Source organism: Boleophthalmus pectinirostris, unplaced genomic scaffold (assembly GCF_026225935.1).
Source record: "Boleophthalmus pectinirostris isolate CB_2022bp ecotype Guang Dong unplaced genomic scaffold, ASM2622593v1 HiC_scaffold_5, whole genome shotgun sequence".
Taxonomy (NCBI): Eukaryota; Metazoa; Chordata; class Actinopteri; order Gobiiformes; family Gobiidae; genus Boleophthalmus; species Boleophthalmus pectinirostris.
Genome location: NW_026571404.1, coordinates 21719066 through 21739208, shown reverse-complemented (window position 1 = coordinate 21739208; position 20143 = coordinate 21719066). Strand labels below are relative to the sequence as shown.

The following is a 20143-nucleotide window of genomic DNA, read 5'->3' as shown; positions in this document are numbered from 1 at the left end:
TGTGCAAAAATGCACTTTAGCTATATACGCTTTCATGTAATAGAAACGCACAGAGGATTTTATATGTTGCAAACCGTCTCAACCCTCACACAAACCAGCAATATACATTGTCACTATACATACTTTAGAGAGCCACTGGTTGAAAACAAAATTGCAAAATAACTGTATGCTTTGTAGTTGTACTCATATTATATACAATGAAACATTTAAATCTATATTTTAACACAAATTCTAGTTCCTCACACCTAAGAAAGTGTGTCTTTTAAACATATTTGTATATTACAAAGCGTACTGCAGTGTTGTTTTTTAGCTCGTGCCAGTTGTCATAACTCCAAAGAATCCAAGTAAACCCATTTGTTAATTATTAAAGATTTCCCTAACAGACCTTATTATTGTAAGCACAAATAATGAACCAGTGAGATGTTTTTAAAAGTGACTAACAATAAATGCTGTCATCTTAGGAAGCATGCACATTTTAAAGATTTGCAGTAGACCTGTGGTTAGCATGCACATCATCAACAAGAAGGTTGGCAGTGGCAGGTCTTACATAAGCTAAGGCAGGTTCTGGGGAGGTTCTTTTTACAAAAAAATCTTTAAACATTATTAGTATGAGCTATTTGTGATGTTTTGTAAATAAATAAACAGGTAAATAACAGTTTGTATTATAACTGGTAAATAATTATTTTTGTCCCTTTGCAAAATAATACTCTGTAACTGCAAGAGAAGAAGTAGCACTAAAAGTTACATTGTCAATTACAGTAGAAGTACCGTTGTGATTGATGGGCAGTGATAGAAGCATTGTGATAGTTATTGCAGTGGCATGTACAGTAGTAACAGGATTGGAGGAGTAAATAGTATTAATATGTACAGTATTTCTTTATTTTGGTACATTTACCTTTTTCAGCGGCCACTTGGTCAGCGGTTCCTATCACTGCTTTAACTACCAAAAGTTTAGTGTGAATGTTGTGATAGCCCTGGCTTTAGACTGATCTGAACCCAGAGTATTTTGTGTAAACCAAAGCAGGCCTCTCGTGTCAGTGGTAGGGCAGGGCACATGGGCACTGGGGAGGTGTTTAAATATGGTCTGGGAACAATCAGCCCCATCCACAGTGTGTTTGTGTGCAGCTTTGACTGTGTGAGCGAGAGAGCGTCTTTTCCGTCCTTTTGCACTCACCACTGTCTGACCTCCGACCCCGCCTTGTTAGAGCTATCAATAATGGGGCCAGTCACACACAGGGAGAGACAGTGAGAACATAGCCTCATCCACGGTCATGGTCAGTCTCCGATCAAGTTTCCGTGGAGATGGAGGTCTGGTCTATAGCTCTTTATCAGTATTATCTTCTCTAATGTCTTTATTATTTTTAACATGGCGGAAATCGGTCTTTTCCTACAATCATTATGACGTGACTTCAGAAATTAGCCATCTAAATACTTGGTCTGGATCAACTAGCACCAAAGCAAACTTAAGCAAAAAACTTCAGTAATATTAAACACATTGTAAAGATAAAATGCCCACAAATGAGTCAGGCTGTATAAAATTGACACTTAAACAGTATATGTAATCTAGGTATTAGTTTGAGCATGCATCAACACTGAGAGCACACACCACATCAAAACTGGGATTAAGATGGAACTAAACCCACAAATAAACCCGGATTAAACTAGAACTGTCCATCACCCAAAGACCACCTGGTAATTACTATTTTTTGTGATGAAAATTCCATTAGGACTATGCTGTATAGAGTTCATAATTATAACATGGAAGTGTCAAAAAAGATAGCCGTTTACTACATCAGTGTTTTCTCCTCAGTTCTGAGTTTGAAGTATGCTAAAATATGGACTACTTGTGGTTGATGTTTTATTAACGATGGTGTTCTGATCCAAAAATAAATGCTGATGTTCCAGTGTGAACAAAACTCTGCAAAATAACTGCTGTAGTTCAGTTAAAAAAACACACTGAAATCTATTATTACAAATTACAAATATCAAATTAACTGCATGTGGCTAGTTGAGACAAAGTATGGTTTGCAGTAGGATAAGTGCAGTAGACTTTTATGTCTTTAGTCTGATCTCATATGCTGCGACTCCAGTGACTGTTTAGAGTGTGTAATGACTTGTTAGGTTTAAGTAAACATGTGTGAGAGACACAGACACTAATACCTGAGCGCTTTGTCTTTGAACTCAGTGAGGTGCAGCTCTCACAGCCAGATGCCTCTCACCGAGCGGACAGGCCTCCTACTCTCAAAGGAAACCTGAGAGCTCCCACAATACATGGGCAAGGAGAGGGTCTATACCGTTACTGCATTAAGCAAAATGTATGTCCAATAGGGAGAAACAATTTAGTAAAAATACATACCATTTATCAGTATTTTTTAGAGATTTAATATTTTAACCACACACTTACATAAGCATTGGCATTTTAAATATAATGTGTAAAATAATATATCTGTGCAAAAAATAACTGAAGGCCTGTCAGTCCTAATTATTACATAGGACCATTTAAGACACCAGTAGAGGGCGCAAGGATTCCACTTGATGGTCGCTGAAGGGAGGCGGAGACTAGTTTAAATAACCATAAAATTAATATATAATTGGTTTTCTTGGTCATTGGAGCAATGTAATGATCAGATGGAGTCAGGCTTCTTTAAAAACATGGAGGAGACGTGTATTACCACCAGATGATGTCAAGCTGAGAGCCAAGCTTTTTGAATGTTTGGGAGACAACCAAAATATTTGGGATTACTCAAGTATGGGCAAACAGACATGTTTTTGAAAAGGGAACAACATTATATCATTGTTTAAAACTCATAAGTATAATAGCAGCTTTAAGTGTTGTGTAAGTGGCGTCTTCTGTATTCCCACAGTAAAAAAAATACTTTAAATTGTGAATTCAGTTGGAGTCACATGGGGAGTTAGGGGTGCTGCGTCTCAGTGTTAGAGGTAGAGATTTATGAGTCTTTTTTGAGCCAATTTTTACACTGTTATCATCGTATCGTCAGCTGAAAAACCACCCTTTTGTTTTGTTGAAGTCCTTATTGATATTATGGGATTTATTTTTGGAATAAGTTCTTGTTGATATGATTTTATTATCTGTTCCAGATGTCGATCTAATTACAAAAGAACAAGTTTCAAGTTTTGTAATGGAACAAGAATGATTCCTCCTTTCTCAAACCAGAACCACTCAGAACTGAAGAAGCTACTTGGATGTCAAAACCTATTCACTGTTCTCTTGCAACACTTTCTGATAGCCTGAACGAAAGCCTTTTATTACCTCATAGAGTAAAATAGTTGAGTAAAATAGACTAATATTATAAAGTTTTGAGTTTTCAGCTGTGAACAGTGATGTCAGGAGTAAAGTCAACAGTCAGAGCTCAGCGTGACAAACTCTGCATTTCCACGTACTTTCTCTCTGACTCCTTCCACATGTCCGCACAGACCACAAGTGTATGTTGTCCTTGATCGGCGGGATACCTCTGCTGTTTAAAGAACGCATGGATGTGTAATTCCATGTGTTTGCAATATGCCCTGAGACAAGTGCCAGCAACCTGCGAATGAATGTCATTTTAATAGCCTCACGCATGGGAAATGTTTGAAAGCAGCCCTTCCTCTCCTGTGATTGTTTGGCATGACATCCAACCTCCATGTTTTCCTAAGAACTCGGCGAGCCATACGTTTTGTTTCAGATTTCAGTGCACTGGTACAGAGCACTTGCACTGCACTGGCAGTACTAAGCGCAAGTAACATTGGCAGGACCAGTGTTAAAACAGTGCTATTTTTATGTATCTTTTTATTGTGGGTGTATATCTACGCGTTTATGCATGCGTGTGTGTGTATGTGTGTGAGTGCATTTGCATCTGTATCTGTATATGTATATGTGTGTATGTGTGTGTGTGTATGTGTATGAAGGATGCATTATAAATCCAGATGATTCTTTATGCTTCAGGCAAAACAGTCTTTGTTCATTTTCAGCCAGACACTTTCTTTCCCAGTTTAAATTGTCATCTGACTCCAATTACTTTGTGTGCAAGTAATTTGATGTATTTTAGATATGAGAATTCTGAACATGAGTTGAATGGATATTTCACATTACATTTTACATTAGATATTTGTGCAAAACTTTATCAACAAATAATCTATAAATAATTATTTTTATTATACCTGTGACAAAAGCATTGACTGCACTGAACTCATTGTTCCCGTCTACTGAGAAAAAATGTAGTATCTGCTCTATATAGCCACGAAACTGTTTCTCAAGTATCTACTAAAGTATGTATTTTTCTGTTAGTCAGTAAATGTAGTTTTGTTGTTGTTGTTATTAACTATTGCATTGCTTTATCTTTCGGATTCTGTGTTAAGAAGCTTTAGCGACCAGAAAAGGCGTTCTACTTCCCTCACACATTTCAGCCTGTATTATCGTCTTAAATCCCGTCTACTTCAACATACATTGGAGCGTTTCTCTCATGTGAATTTGAATGGTGTTTAATTTAGCTGCTAGTGACTTGGAGCATATGGCTGGTTGGATTGTGTTGGACCTTGTCAGGGGCCATCTATCACTCAGTGGAGTCCTGCTGCGCTCAGACTCACAGCTCGGCACTCAGCCTCCAAAAACGAGAAAACAAGAGAGCTCACAGGAAAAAGACTGCGATTAAAATAGAAGGAAGGGAACTTTTTCTTGACTCTTCAGATGGATGTATTTGGAAATGGGAAACAATATAAAAACAACTTTATTTTGTTATCTGATGACTTCTCTTCTCAGTAATGTCAAAGAATATGTATTTTAATTTTTATGACGAAATGATCGTTTTTATTCCCCCTGCAGCCTAAGTCCAGGCCAGGGTAAAATCAAAAGAAGAGTCCAAAGACAAAATGTGAGCATCTCTGCGGCTGTTTGTGACTTTTGACCCTTACATGAAAGAGACGCCTCCCAGGCATTTGTTACAGCGGCTTAAAGATTATGTCAATTGGTGTGAAGTGTGTTATTAACTTAAGTTATGCTTTTGTTTCAAGTTAAATTCTAACTACTACTACTACCACTACATTATTTTAAGCCAACCTTATTTTAATACCTGGTTAAAAAGACTTACACCATACAAATATGAATAATAATCCATGTTAAATCTCTCTCAAATGTTGTTCAAAGGCGACTTTTGCTGAGCCCAACAGCAGATAGTGGTTTGGCACAACTTTCAGATCAGCCACCTCCGAAAAAGTTTATGTGCTCATTATAAAGGACGCTTACTGTTACATGTGACCCAATACTTTCTTTAAGTTTCTCTTTAGATAATGGCCCAAACTCTTCAGTAATTGGTGCTATGTGCTTTTATTTGACATTTTTATGTTAGCTTTATTAGATGTTAGCTGATGTATGGTTACAACAACATGACAAAAACTATGACAAGTATTTTATGGGCTTTCATCACCAGGGTACAAACAATTACAATTTATTTTATTTATAATCTTTAATATATAATCTTTATTCATGATGTTTACATCTAAAAACACAATTTTAAACTCATACATCATGAGATTTGTTGTAGGGAATAATTTAAAGACCAAGCGGTTCGCCTCTTGCTCTCTAAAAGTTGGTTGCCCTCTTAGCTCTTTTACCACAAAGATGGAAGAGGGATTTCTAGTCTTCAGAGGCCAGTGCTATGTTTTTGAAGGAGTTTTATGAGTTCATAAGTGTATAATGAAATTTGCCTCGGTTAGAGGTCTAAAGCAGGGAAAGAAGAAGTGGAATTGAATTTTCGGTGGTATTTTGCTTCCCTAAGGGAGTGTATGGGACTGCTCACAGTGGCTCAGACGGGACCAGGCCAAGTTTTCCCTGAGGTTTTGAGTCTACAGTGAATGGCAGGAGCTGACACCTCTAACCAGCTGCAGATGTCAGCTGCCTGGTCCTGTGGCAGAGGATGGAGGCTGTGCCCTGTGCTAATAGTCTGACTGAGTCTCTCAACAGCCTCCACCCGCCACTCACATGATGTTAAACAGGGCATCACACCAAGAGTGGGTTGTAAAATTAGCTGAGAGACTTTTTAAATTTGAATTTAAGTTTGTCTAAATCAGTACATCCATTTTAAGTATGTCAGTATCTGATATCAGGTGATGCCATTGCACAGTAGCATTTTAAAACACAATAGGGTTTGACAAAAACTCATCAAAATGTGTTATGTAACTCATATTTACTCTTCAAGTAACTATGAAGCTGCACTGTATTAATGCAAGTTCAAACATTATGTGCTGTTTTTTGGTAATCAGTAAATAAATATTATAATTACATAATAATTATTGCATTCATTTTAGGTACAAGAAGGATATTAGCCGAACCACTATCCACTACAGATTTTTAGGGAATAATTGCGTTCATCCCTAGTAACCACAATTACCACTGACTGACCACATAGTAAGTTTCTCTGACAGGAGTGAACACATAGGGCATGACTTGAACTTATTTGTGGTTCTCAGAATCACAGCGCCCTTAGGTCTATAGATGCCCTTTACTCCCAAATAACTCACAAACTTGCATTAAAGCACATGGTTTTATTTTTAGTTGACATATGTCATACAGCTGTGTGTTCACCAAAACAGTTATAAGATACTTTGCCTTTTCATCTTATAAAACAACTCATCTTATTCAGCCTATCCCACAAACATAAAACATTTGTGAAAACCTCCAGATGTAGTGAAACCTCCAGATGCTTTCTCTGCCATTGAACAAAACGGTGAATGCAGCAGCCCATAGATCCAGCTGTCACCTAGTGCTGTGTTAGTTTGGGAACAAGGTCAAGTCTCCTGTGCTCAGTATTAGAATACAACATCAGAGCATGATTTGCTTGTACATAACTCAAATGTCAGCACCTCTCCAAATAAAGGAGAGACACTGCATGACATTTTATTTGTCAAAGTATTTATATCAACTCGGACACACATGACAGCTGAGAAGAGAATAGATGAGGATACTTGTTGAAATGAATTGTATTCCTTCCATACATTTAGGCAAAATCATTCATGTTGGTGTACAGATGATTTTAATTTTGTAGCACAATGAAAATAATGTTTAAATAATAATGTTTAAATGAAAATAATAAATTCAGTTTATCAGAAAGATTCCTCAGACTTGAATTGATAACATTTAAAACGTAAGTCATCTCCTCCATATTGTACTTATTGCAGTCCACTGAAATGCGTGCACATTCATATATTGTCCATCCTCTATACTAGGTAAATGGCTGAAAATTCCATGAGAAAAGAGGCCAGTTGGTCTCAGATTATCTTTTTGATCTGGCTCTGCTTCTTGGGCCAGGTCTAAACTCTTTCACTTTCACTGTTAGTTAACTAATGCATGTGCATATGGTTTTTGAATGGAAGATGATTACTGTAATTATACTAATTATTGCAATATTGTGAAGAAGTCCGGGGCACTTTGTGTTTGCTTTGCTGCCCAAGCAGGGGTCTGGTCTTCATGACGCTCATTCATCACCCGGGGATCAAAGCTCTTAATATTAGTACTACACATTGTTCATTTTGTTCATGTCTGATCAGACAGTCTTATGCTGTACACTTGAAACACCAGCAGAATCATTTCTCATTTTAGATTCAACTTAAATATATTGTCCTTATGATATGTGGTACCCTCTACAGCAGGTGTTACATGGAAAAGGCTTCAGGCATTGTTTTGCCAACTCTTTGATGGTCCATAGGCTGTGTTAACCTGCTCGTCCTTTTCTTTGTTTCACTCTGTCTTCTCTTGTTTCTTTGCAATTATCCAGCAATCCAAGCTGAATCCCAGCATGAGCCCAGGTCAGCAGAGGTGGGTGAGGGGGCAGCTGAGCAGATCAGGGGTCAGACATTTACAACCGTCTGTGCAAATGACTGTAATCTTTGGTGTGAACAGGTCAAGAGGTGCCAGATTGGAGAGCTCTGCATAAAAGTCCTTATGTTTGGTTCCATAAATCTGTTATGGAAAGGATGAACTGGAATGATGGCTAATTGTGTAACTATGAAGTGTAGTGAAAGTACCTTCTGCAGGGTTGGGCCAGTTTAATAAAGGGATAGAATGAAGTATTTTCAGTGTGACCTGCCTGCACATCGGTTCATAAAAAAGTGAGTTTATAGGTTCTGTAGCTCCAGCAGCAAATAGCAAAGTAAAAAGACATGCTTGTCTGTGAGGAAGCACACCTTGTTTCACATCAAGGTCATTAGTTCTTAAAGAGCACTTTTCTCATTAGAGAGTGATAGACAAAGTATTGCCAGACAGATGTTAAGCCTCCCACAGCTCTGCTTCTCTCGAGCGAGCGAGCCGTGCACTGGATGTCCCTCCTTTCATTTGTTGTCTCATTGCAGCCTGTACCACAGTGTAGCAGTGTGGATGTACTGTACATGGGAACAGTGTATGTTAACATACCACTCATCTTACTCACCCGGCCCCTCTGTCATGAGGCTCTGCAGAGGAAGAGGAAGGGCCACACACTAGTCCAGTCACTTCACATTTACTGAGCGAGCTAATCTGTAGTTCTCCCTTTTTCACACCCAAACACACACATACTATCCTTCATATCAAAGACAATTGAAAACAGGTGACCAACAATATCTTGCATTCTGCAAAACTACAAAAGTGTGTTGACCTGAGTGGTTTGTGTGTGAAAGAAGAGTCCATGTTAAGATTTGTATGTGTAAACAAGGCGTTGTTATGGTCTATGCAACACGCCGGCGGTGAAGCTCAGAGTTGTACAATATTAAAACCACATTTCTCCTTCTTTCCAGCGCTAACTGGCAGTGTCAAGTTAACATGGGATGTATGGCAGATATTTCATCTATTTAACAGTGTTCAATGCTGAGGTTGTAACAGTACACCACTCTGTCCATCACTGTAATGGGCCATCCCATTCATAGCTCTTTTACACATTTGTTTCCTTTAAAAATGTGAATTAGTACAGGTAGTTCTGTGAATGACCTTGTTTCGGTCAAATGCTCTGGCTAGAGGAATCCGCGTCAGTGAAAAATGGAAATCCATAAGAAAGAACTGATAAATGAAAGTATGCATGGACAGCCTGCTGTGGCTACAGTTAAGACTAACATAGTACATGCGTGTTCATAGATAAATAGAATCTGGTGAATAGCTCAAACAACCACTGAAGGTTATAGGAACTGTCTGCTTTGTTCAGTACAGGTCCTCTCTCCCTCTCTCTACTCGCTTTCTCACTGTGCTTCTAGATGGGCTTTGATCTGTCAACATGTCATATTTTAATATGTCAAATGATAACTATTGTGTAAATTAGGCGAACTTTTCCCCTCATGTACAGAATCTATGTCACATGTGCTGACCATGTCCAACCAGGAAGTAGTTTATAAACTTTACTAAAATTGTGAAACTATATCTTACATTTAAGATGATGACAGGGGTTAGAAGTTAGTCGTCAAAACTGTCATATTCACTTTAAAGGTGCTGTACCTGATTTTTATTGTTTTAAAAACAGAACTAGTTCATGTTAAGCGTTAAACCAAAGTTATTTCGCATTCATTCCAAGCATCCTAATTATTCACTGCAATGAGTTTTTTCAACTTTCTGAGGTCAGAGGGGAGTCAGCACTGCTGCAGTTGTTGTCACAATAATGCTAACAACAACTAGCATGCTAACCACACACTTTCTGATTATTTTACAATGAAACACTTTATAATTAGTTGCAGGCAGAATGCAACAGACTTATTTTGATCTCAAGACATGCTTATAAACTATATCTGTACCGGAGCACACACGTTTTGCCCAAATACATGGAAAGAAATCGGACACTGGCCCTTTAAGGGAGCAGTGACTACCACCTGTATTAATATGCAATAGTCAGTTTAAAAGTGTTTACATGTATTGGCTGTGCATTCCGGAGTAGTGCTCTGGTTTTTGTGGGTGGTTCACTGTTTGTATGAGCCCAGTGTACGTGGACCTGTCTGTGTTTGAGTCAATATGCAGAGCTGTAGAAATGAGGCATAACGCTGACTGATGCTGCCGACTTCACTGCTTCACACAACTGGCTTTTTTATCAGATAGACAGGCTGACAGTGTCCAGACCCCACTCTTTCCGTTACACACAAGTGTGCAGGGTTACACAATACACACATTTGTAATCTTTGGGGATAGTTCTGATGTTTTCAACTCAACAGTCGGTCAGATGAAAGCAGTTCAACTCCAAGCTGTTTTATGCTGCAGTGTGTTGTGAAAATGAAAACTGTATTCACTTTCAAAAGGGCATTTTATTTAAGGTTAGGAATGTTTCAGAGGGGCTCTGGTCTATGAGCTAAGGTCAGATTGGGTCATAGACCCTGAAGTAACTCCCACTTCCTGTTTTAATATACTAGTATATTCAATAGAGCGGGTTCAATTTAGTGTGCAACTGTCAGGAACAATATATTGGATGTGCAGTGTATTAGAAGATCCCAGAGTGAGGATCTGCAGAGTCAGGCCTGGGGACCAAATCTGGAACCTCGTTAGAATTGTCATAGCCCGAGACCCTGTATTTTCTACTACAGAAGATCTTTTAGTCTGGTTACCAACAGTTCCCACATCTCAAGCCAATAGTTTGTATGGTATAGGGAGCACACTGGCTACAGCAAGAATTGTCTGGTAGATGATTTTGACTGTATTAACTGGACTGGCTGCCCTAGTTCATATGGAAATCAAATCTATTCTCGCCAAACAGATTTTGCTTTAAATTACAGCAATATATGATATAATATGTATTTTTTTTTATTAAGAACACTGACAACAAATTAGAATAAAATGTACAGATTTGTTTTTATTTCGACTATGTGCCAAGACAGAAACAATAATCATGTATACTAGATATACATTGTAAACAACAGAAAAGTGCATTTCTTGAAAAGGAGTGGGAAGAAGAAAAAATTATATTTTGTTTTTCTTTATGATTAAATGTGATAAAATTGTACAAAATCTGAGCATATAGATATGGAAATATTATTGTCATATATACAGCAATATATTCTCTACTTAATTCTCCAAAATAGTTAATTTTTACCCTGCTTTGTGGATACCATACCATTCAACACTACACTAATTGTGTGCCACAATGGGAGATTTGGCTTTTAGTCTTTTGACCCAATAAAAAACTTACAAAACCCTGTCCTTTTTCTTGAAGGAGAGATAAGATGTATTACATTTTATTTAAACTGATAATTTAATTTGATTAACTAATATTCTCATAATCTCATATAGTCTTCATGAATTCATTATTTAACAAACACTACTTGGTCATGGCTATCAGTTAGGTACAATCGTTAAACTGTTGGCTCCAGTGAAATCCAGAATCTATTAGATGTAATGGGCAGCAGCTTAATGTGAGCGTGGGCTGGTTATGACAGAGCCTCAGCAGGAGCTGCTCTGGAGTCTCTCTCTCTCTCCTGCTCAGCACACACACCACTTATTACACAGTGACACTGTTATGATAATAGTGATTTTATTTATTGCATAATTCTTGATTATAGTCACATTTAGAAGTGAGGAGTACACCACACTAAACTATTTAAAGTTTTGTCCTATAAAAGCTAAAGGGACACCAGGGGCCAGATGCAAAACACCGTCTTTGTGTTTCTCTGTGGCTTATACAAAACAAATGTTCCAGGAAGAATAAAAGCTTAAAAACAGAGTGGAAACAGATTTGACCTTAGACGTTCATTCTATTATCTGATTTATCGACATACATTTGTACTTAACACGTCCATTTATTAAATACTGATGCACTGGTGCATTACGACTCAAGTCATGCACTGGCACAACTGCATTTCCATTTAGACACATCATGAATCTTACATCAATCTGTCTTAACTCTGCAAAGAGATACAACACAAACTGTGAGCATATCACACTTAAGTTGGCACCATCTTCTTCATCTGTTTTCCGTTGGCCCAAGGAAGTCCAGGTCAAAGGTCATGGTAATATTTATATTAACACAACGACTGTGAAGAGCTTAAATTTCAAAACAAGAGCCAGAGGCACCAGGAGCAGGCTGCAGTCACACATTTGACTTTAAACAAACACGTCTAGCACACTCACATGTGCCAACATTTATGCTGGACTCTCATCTTTGACCACTCAGCCTTAATAGGACGATGAAGAGGCCTGAGCTTTAATGGAGAATGCAGATGTAAACGAAATGCATGGTCAGCTTCAGTCCTCTCCACAGGGGTGCATGATGGGAAAATCAGTCTGGGCTCTCTCTGAAAAGTCTGAATTTTAGTCAAGAACACTGTGTTATCTTATGTCCGACTCAATTCAAGGGGTCTTATCAGTTTTGTAGCAGAGAGTATGTTAACACTGTTTATATTTTTTGTATATGCGCTACTGGTGAAATAATAACAATGTATTTGAAAAGTTACAGTTACAACTGCTTTGTGGGTTTCTCCCAGCCAGGTCTTTAGACAAACTGTACAACTTCGCTGACTGTGCTGGTCTGCACCTGGTGTTGGGGCTGAATGCGCTGCACCGTAACCATGACAACACGTGGAACACCTCGTCCACACTGAGTCTCCTGAAGTACGGAGCCGGCAAAAAGTACAACATCTCCTGGGAGCTGGGCAATGGTGAGTACACACGCCAAGTCTGCCCATTTTTAATGTAACAGACTCTGCTAGTTAACAATACATATTCAGAAAATTTAGTATTACTCATTTTGAACTAAAGTACAAAAATGTTATTGCTTTGTCTAAAAGTATCTGGTATGGCATTAACAGGACTTACCTTGCATTTATAAATGCATGCAATAAGGTTTTTATTTTTATTTTTTGCCAAAAATATTCTCCATTATTACTGTGACTGGGGTTGCTTCTCCACAGATCTGACCTGTAATTTTGTTTGGTGGCGGTACCTGAATGTCTCCATAGAGATACAAATGTTTAAGGCCATACTTTGGAACATTCTAGGCAAAGCAATAACATATCCAGCCAGTGGTGGATCCTCCACTCGAAAACTGTACCTTTAATTTAACAACTTTTTAACAACTCATTTCTGTTAAACCATTCAATTAATGCCTTGTCCTGGTGTCATCAGTCAGTGAGATTTGGATGTTACCGTACAGCACATAATAAATACTGCGATAAACCAAATACATTAGACTGAAGCCAGCCGTAAAGGGTTAAGTGAGACCCGTACTGAGATGAAAGGAGCTGCTTGTTGTCATGTCATCCTAACCACATGTGTCCTAGGAGCCCTGTCTGCACGCAGCCAACCAGCAGTTAGGATTTTTACTTCTGCTGTAGTTTATGCTAACTACACATATGCTCTTGAAACAAATAAAACTCATTAATTAAATCTGAAAGTGAAGTAGCAGTAGCCTGTTGTAACATTAATCATAACCCGAATTTGGATAACTTTTCTTACCCCTAAGTGATCAGTCTTTTTGTGTGTGTGAATGAAGAACATTAAAATAACAAAACTTTGGAGTTAGAGAACGGTTTTGACATTGATACTAAAATGAATTACACAGGTAAACTCATAAATCATAGAACTGGACATTTTCTGGTACTAATACTTTGTGGGCATAATATGTGAGGTAGGTACATAGATTGAAAGTATTGGAAATTCATTGGATATCTGCTTAAGTGAAAACCTATATCCCCCTTGTGCTTTTTGGTTTAGACAGCCTTACAAGGCCACCCTGCACGCTCAGTCTATTCCCCTGACATCGACTCCATCTGTCTACATTACTGCCAATTGCTCAATTATCCCCTGTTCTGCTGACCATTGAATATACTCTGTTCAAATGCAAAGCACAACAGACTGCTGAGATTTATCAACACTTTTTACGAATACATCTGTTCACTGTGTTACATCTACTTTCTTTAGAGCCAAATGCCTATCGCAGCATGGTAGGGCGTGCAGTCAACAGCACCCAATGGGCACAGGACTACACCAAGCTCAGGACCCTCCTCCAGTCTGTACGATACTACAACAAAGCACATCTCTATGGGCCCAATGTTGGACGACCACGCAAGAATGCTCTTCTTATGTTGGATGGGTGAGTCTGCAACTATAGCACTAACTAGGCAATCTTCTATGCCTTGTTGTAATTCTGGAAAAAGGGAGGACATTGGAAAGTATGCTGAAGTAGCGTGGGACTTTAAGTGAACTGTATAGTATATGCACACACTTCTAATGGATTGGTATTCGCTGTTTACGGACTTCGACACTCAGCCTAAGCTCCAGCTATATCATGTCAGCCTAAATAAAGTGTCACCTGATGGATAACGTGGAGGCACAATGTCCCACCTGCTCGCTCCACAGCTCAGTCTAACAACTTCACACTCCTCTCGCTTTTCAGATCGCATCAATAATCTAAAATGAAAAAAAAAAAGTTATAATTGTTAAAGTTCTTTAAACTGTCATGCATGCCCTGTGCTAGAGAGCTTATGGGAGCTTGTTAACCACTTTAGCTTCAAATATTTTGCCCTTAAACATTAGTTTGGTACTCAATATGAAGAAAAAAATCTCTAGACAGCAATATACAGTGCTATAAAATAAATATAGTAATTTATGTTGTTTTTTAATTAATTGAAATTATATCTCTGTTAAGATGTAGATCATAGGACTAACTGCTGAAAAGTATTTGATATATTATTACATGTAGCATTTTAGGTAGAAATGTTGCACAAAGTCATAAACCTAAGACCAGCTCTATAAAAGGAGGTTTGAAGTTTTAACAGTTTTCAACATCAGGAGGGGATTTGTCCTTGACATACAAAGTTTCTCCTGATGTTACTGTCCACATTTTCTTGTGACAACATGGAAGAACTTTTTTTTTTTTAATGTGATGAAACCATTTGCAAGAAATTATTTAAAATTCAAATACATTTTAGATAAGCTAAAGCTGGACTAAAGGTTCTTCCATTCTAGCTCAAATGACACAGTTTGTGGTTTAAAGCCTTCCTAAACTACATTGCGATGAGGTCTTCCTGCTCTGTGAACCTAAGCTGGGCACATCAATGGAACCATTAAGCTCTGCTCTCCACTACATCCCTATAAGTACTTCAAATGTGCCCATAAATAAAGGTGTAAGTGTACAACAGTTTATACGGATGAAGAGTGTCTGATGTTGAGGAGAAGCGGTAGGTCGCAGTGTCACTTTTAAAGCCTGTGTGATTTTGGTGTGTTTGACATGGTTACGAGGTACAACTGCTCTGCTGCTCTCAGGAAATAAGATAGATGGGACCCGGAGCCACTCATGAGTCCAAATATGAGCCTCAAACAGACTAAACACGCCACTGCAGTGAAAGTGGTGGCCTGGAGTTTAGAGTCACAGATTAGGGCATGAGTGGCACTGTGCTGAAGCCAAATATGGAGAGGCAGGTGGAACATGGGAGAAGATACACAGATGCAACAGCTCAGCAGCACGGTCCATGGTTCTAGTTTGTCGTGTACACAATGAGTCCATTAAAAGGTATACTGTGTTCCCACATTTTTACAGGCATTTACTGGAGCTGCTTTGTAGTTGCTATTTAAATAATTAAAAGCAAACTCTAAACACTGCGGTCAGAGCTTAGAGACAATTAAAAGTGCATTTTGCAATCCTTGTTCTTCTTTGTGTCTGATAGCTTTATACAACCCTGAGTACTTTCCCAAACTTGGGTAAAACTAGACGTTCCACAAACCTACTCCAATTCTATGTGTAGAATTTACACATTATTATGGAAATTATTATAAAATCATTTGACACCTGTTTTCTGTGCCTAGGTTTATGAAAAATGCGGGCTCTATCGTAGATGCGGTTACGTGGCAACAGTAGGTATTTTACCCTTTTTATTCTATTCATTTTCTGTAGGTTGATATAGTGATTGTTACAGGACACATTGTCTTTGAATCCTTTTGTAGATGCTTTAGCACACTGTGTTAATCTCCCATACTGAGAAGCAGCTGAAACAGCGTATGTTAAATGCCAAGGAAACACTTGCCATGTGTCCGAAGCTTATATTGTAGGAATGCACACAAACCCAGTATCTGTGTAGACACATAAAAACGCCATTTCAGTCACTCCCAGTTAAGGCCGAGCCCAAGTCTGGGAGGAGAGTGACTGATTGGCCATTAAGGTGAAGGTCAGGTCTAATTAGGAGAAATTAGAAGAAACGGAAGGAGGAAGGCTTGTCAGTAAGGCTTAGCAAAACACCACCCACACTGTTAAAACCAAACCATATGCGTGGGCTCATTTTCCTTGTCAATTAGGCAGTTTTACACTAGTGCTCCGGATTCCAGTCTTACCAGGCTGCGTGACAGTAACGGCGACCTCTACAAAGAAGCCAAACTAATAAAAACAGGGACCGCTCATTAACACTTCTACTGCACTGGTTAGTCCTTTCCTTTGAGGTAAGTGAGAAGACTTAATTTGAGATTCACAGTCACACTAGTCACGAATACTTGTTTTTATGGGCCAAAATGCTCTCGCTACTGCAAATCACACATCTAACAATAGGATGGTTGCTCACCTCCTAGGATATAAAAATCATATTATTTTGAACATCACCAAATCACAACAGAGGCAAGTTGAAACCACATATGAGTCAAAAGTTGAATAAAGTAAGGTTGTAAAGAAAAAAAATCAATAATTTTTTTAATTGCATGATGTTATTATGATCATTATGACATTCTTTACTGCATTGTTCCTTCTCCTTTCAGTTTGTAAATACAGCTGTATGGTCTTTTCTTTTGTGTAGATTATTATGAAAAGTAAAAGTTTGGTTTTACTGATTGGTACCACTTAACACTGAGAGTAAAATCCACAACTAAATAGATGTACAGTGTCCGTGTTTAAATACTTGAAGATTAAAGCTAGTGCAGATGCTTCCTATAGCTTCAATTAAGATGGACAGCTTATTGGTGTTAAGGTTAATGATTTCCAGATGAATCTGTGAAAATATGAGGTAAAACACTAAATGAGACAAATTTGCCGCTGCACAGCTCTTTGGTGCTGGAGTAGCCTCGAGACACAAACTTGTGAAGCCTAATTGCTGAAGCTGTTGGCTGTTAGTGGTGTGAACTGCTCAGTGAACCAATGTGAAAACACTTGTTTTGCCAAATAATCGTATTAATTCTTTTGTGATTCTGTTGTGATGAAAGCTTTACTTTCATCACTTGTGCTTGTAAATGTTTTCACTTTCAACCTCAGCAATATGACCACACTCTGCACACTGTGCAAAAGTGCATGTGTTTTTACTATTGAGCCTAAGCATCACAGAGTTATCATTATGGTCAGGGTTATATATTTTACTACAGTGTGACACCATTCTTTGCTAATTCTTAGTATTTTGTCAGTTGTTTACAGGTGGAATGTTTTTCACTACAGCTTTAGTGAACAAATATCAATAGAACAACAATGTAACTAAAAAAAAAACTGCCCAACTTAGAAGTACTCCAGTGGAGTCTTACACCTTTTATCTGTTAAAAGGCAGACTGATACAAAGTTCTGTTGGTCCGCATCTGGGAACAAGACAGTCATAAAAGAATGATATAAAACACTTGGTTTGATCTGCTTGTACTTTATCAAATACATTTACACCTGAAAAAAATCTGTACAGGACACCATGAAAAACCTTAAGCTCGAAGCCATAGCATTTGATGGCAGTGTTTAGCTGTTATGTCTGTTATGTCTGTTAACTGTTATGTCTCTGTCAAATAAACAAATAGATGTGATGCCCAGTATTCATGTGCTTTAAACAGCAGCACAGATGCCAGGCTGTGTGCCATCAGTATCATGGGATTGACTATAGAAATAAACACTGTTTTTTGCATCTCTTACATGTTGGAATGTGCACCCATCAGATTTGCTCTAAAGAATCATAGTCATCTGGCCTTGGGCTGTAGTCGACTATTCTTGGTCAACTAAGTACTAACTAACTGTGCAGCAATTACTCAGCTAAAAGGGGTTTTAGCATGGCGCTATAATCTGATTGTGCATCTGACCTAAACTGCACCCACAAGATCCCAAGCTCATGGACATTTATGCAATTATAACTATTCATATAGAAAAGTACTAACAAACTATGTGATTATATGTAGAAAAGCAAATAAACACCCCAGTCTCTCCTAAAACTCAAACTCTCTTTCCCTTTCCTTTCTGCTGTGCTGTCGACAAATACAAATTTTGGTCAGTGAATCGATTCATAGGCTAAATGACCAAAGACTTACAGTGCTGTTCTGGCACTATGAAAACTACAGACTTACACTTACTGATGCATGCACTGATAACACCAGAGGTTATTTTCAAAGCACATACACAACCTGGTAAGCAAAATAATACATTCAACAGCCATCATGTAGGAATTTGCTATCTCTGGGACATCAGAATAAACATCTCTGAATAGAACAGGAAAGTGTGTAGTCCTACAAGTTAAAAGCAGTACAAAGAGATTTACTCCAATTTACTGTACATTACAGTTATAAAATAATATTATGTAATGGGCTTTTTTTCTTTCAGTTATTTCATGGATGGCAGAGTGAAAAAAGTTGAGGACTTTCTGAAAACCAGACTGATGGACACACTTACAGATCAGATCAATAAAGTTATAAAGGTAAGTCCGTCATTGCCTCATTTCAATACTAAACAGGGCATTTGTGTTAAATGTTAATAAAGCATGATTTAAAGCAACCTGAGAAATAAGGTCAGACTAAATGTTTTGAAGAGTACATAATTTAATCCAGCTCTACATTTGCATTTGTGCTGTGTTGGCCAAGTTATGAGTCCAGATCTTGGATGATACTGCCATGTGTGTGTGAGTCCTCGGGGCAAGGAGGATGTATTTTTAATATTGTGCACTGTGACGTTGTGGCTGATTTTCAATGTCAGACTAGTGCCAAAAGTGCTGGAGGGACAACCATTCCCTGGAACAAAATCCAGGCTATTCAGTTTAAATCATAGCTGCTATATTGAGCCAAAGTTTGTCTATCTATATTTCCCTTTATGACTTTTTAAATTGATTTTAATATTGTACAAAACAAGAACAAAAATTAAACTAAAAATTTAAACCCTCCCTTACCCCACCCCTCTCTACACCCCAATGTCTGATCCTGCCAAAATATCAAAGAAGGGGTCCAAATTTATATAAACGAGTGCAATTGTACAACAACTCATTGGTCTGGTTTAACTGGCTAGTGTGAGCCCTTTACTTTTTTTTTATTATTATTGTGGTTAATACATGTACTGACAATGATTGAAGCTTGTCATCTTGCAGATCGTGGCAACACACACCACAGGTAAAAAGGTGTGGTTGGGTGGACTGGGCCCTGCTTGGACAGGAGGCATCAATAACCTCTCTCAAACATATGCAGCTGGGTTTCTGTAAGTACTTTCACATTCACAAAGATTTAACAGTTCTGTATCAGTTAAACTGTATTTGTTAATGTATGTTTCATAGATGGATCAACACTCTCGGTGTAGCTGCTGTTCAGGGGATTGACGTCGTCCTGCGTCACTCTTTCTTTGATTATGGGTACACACATCTTGTGGATCAGAATTTCAACCCTTTACCTGTGAGTCCCATTTACTTTATAATATACAGTTTATGATTGCACTGCAAAATACTGTTACCAGAATATTTAAATAGAGCTTTAGTTCAAATGTATTTGTTGTAGTGTAGCCCTAACAGTTTGTGAATTAACTTAAATTCAGTTTGTACACAATCTCCCCAAACCTTCATGTTCTTCTGTGGCCTGTCCAGTACCAAGTTTAGTATTGGTACCTTGATGGCACCTCGAGCTCTTTCCCGTGGGAGCTATTATGTCAGATGAAAGGCATTTAGTAGTGCTGAGTGGTTAGACGTGGGGGCGACATGCCATGTAACCTTAGCCCTTTGTCAGGAGCTGTCCCAGGACACTGTGAGAGCCCCACACCTCTATGCTGGACTGTTGCCTGGTGACAGAGTGCAACATGAGATGCAAGAAGATCAATGTGTTCATGAAAAATGATCAAAATAAAATACTACAATAGGTCACTAGTCAAAACAATTTAAAAGCTTTAAACAAATACAAAAATGTTTATTTTAAGGAATAAGGACAGTTACTTGAGGCTGTTGTCTTTTGTACATTAGAACTGTGAAGGAGAGATAAAACACAGGCATGGATCATAAACAAGATTTATTAAGCTCATAAACGTTTTTA

The 20143-nt window shown here is 38.2% G+C and overlaps 1 protein-coding gene across 1 annotated transcript in view; it reads left to right on the top strand.

Annotated features, from left to right (window-relative positions):
• The window catches only part of hpse2 (heparanase 2), a 29105-nt gene that overhangs the window by 2825 nt on the left and 6137 nt on the right, over positions 1-20143 (top strand). The window contains exons 4-9 of the mRNA XM_020921135.2: positions 12412-12585; positions 13847-14018; positions 15731-15778; positions 18465-18558; positions 19219-19325; positions 19402-19516. Of these exons, the coding sequence (XP_020776794.1) occupies positions 12412-12585; positions 13847-14018; positions 15731-15778; positions 18465-18558; positions 19219-19325; positions 19402-19516 (710 nt within the window). The remainder of the gene's footprint in view (positions 1-12411; positions 12586-13846; positions 14019-15730; positions 15779-18464; positions 18559-19218; positions 19326-19401; positions 19517-20143) is intronic.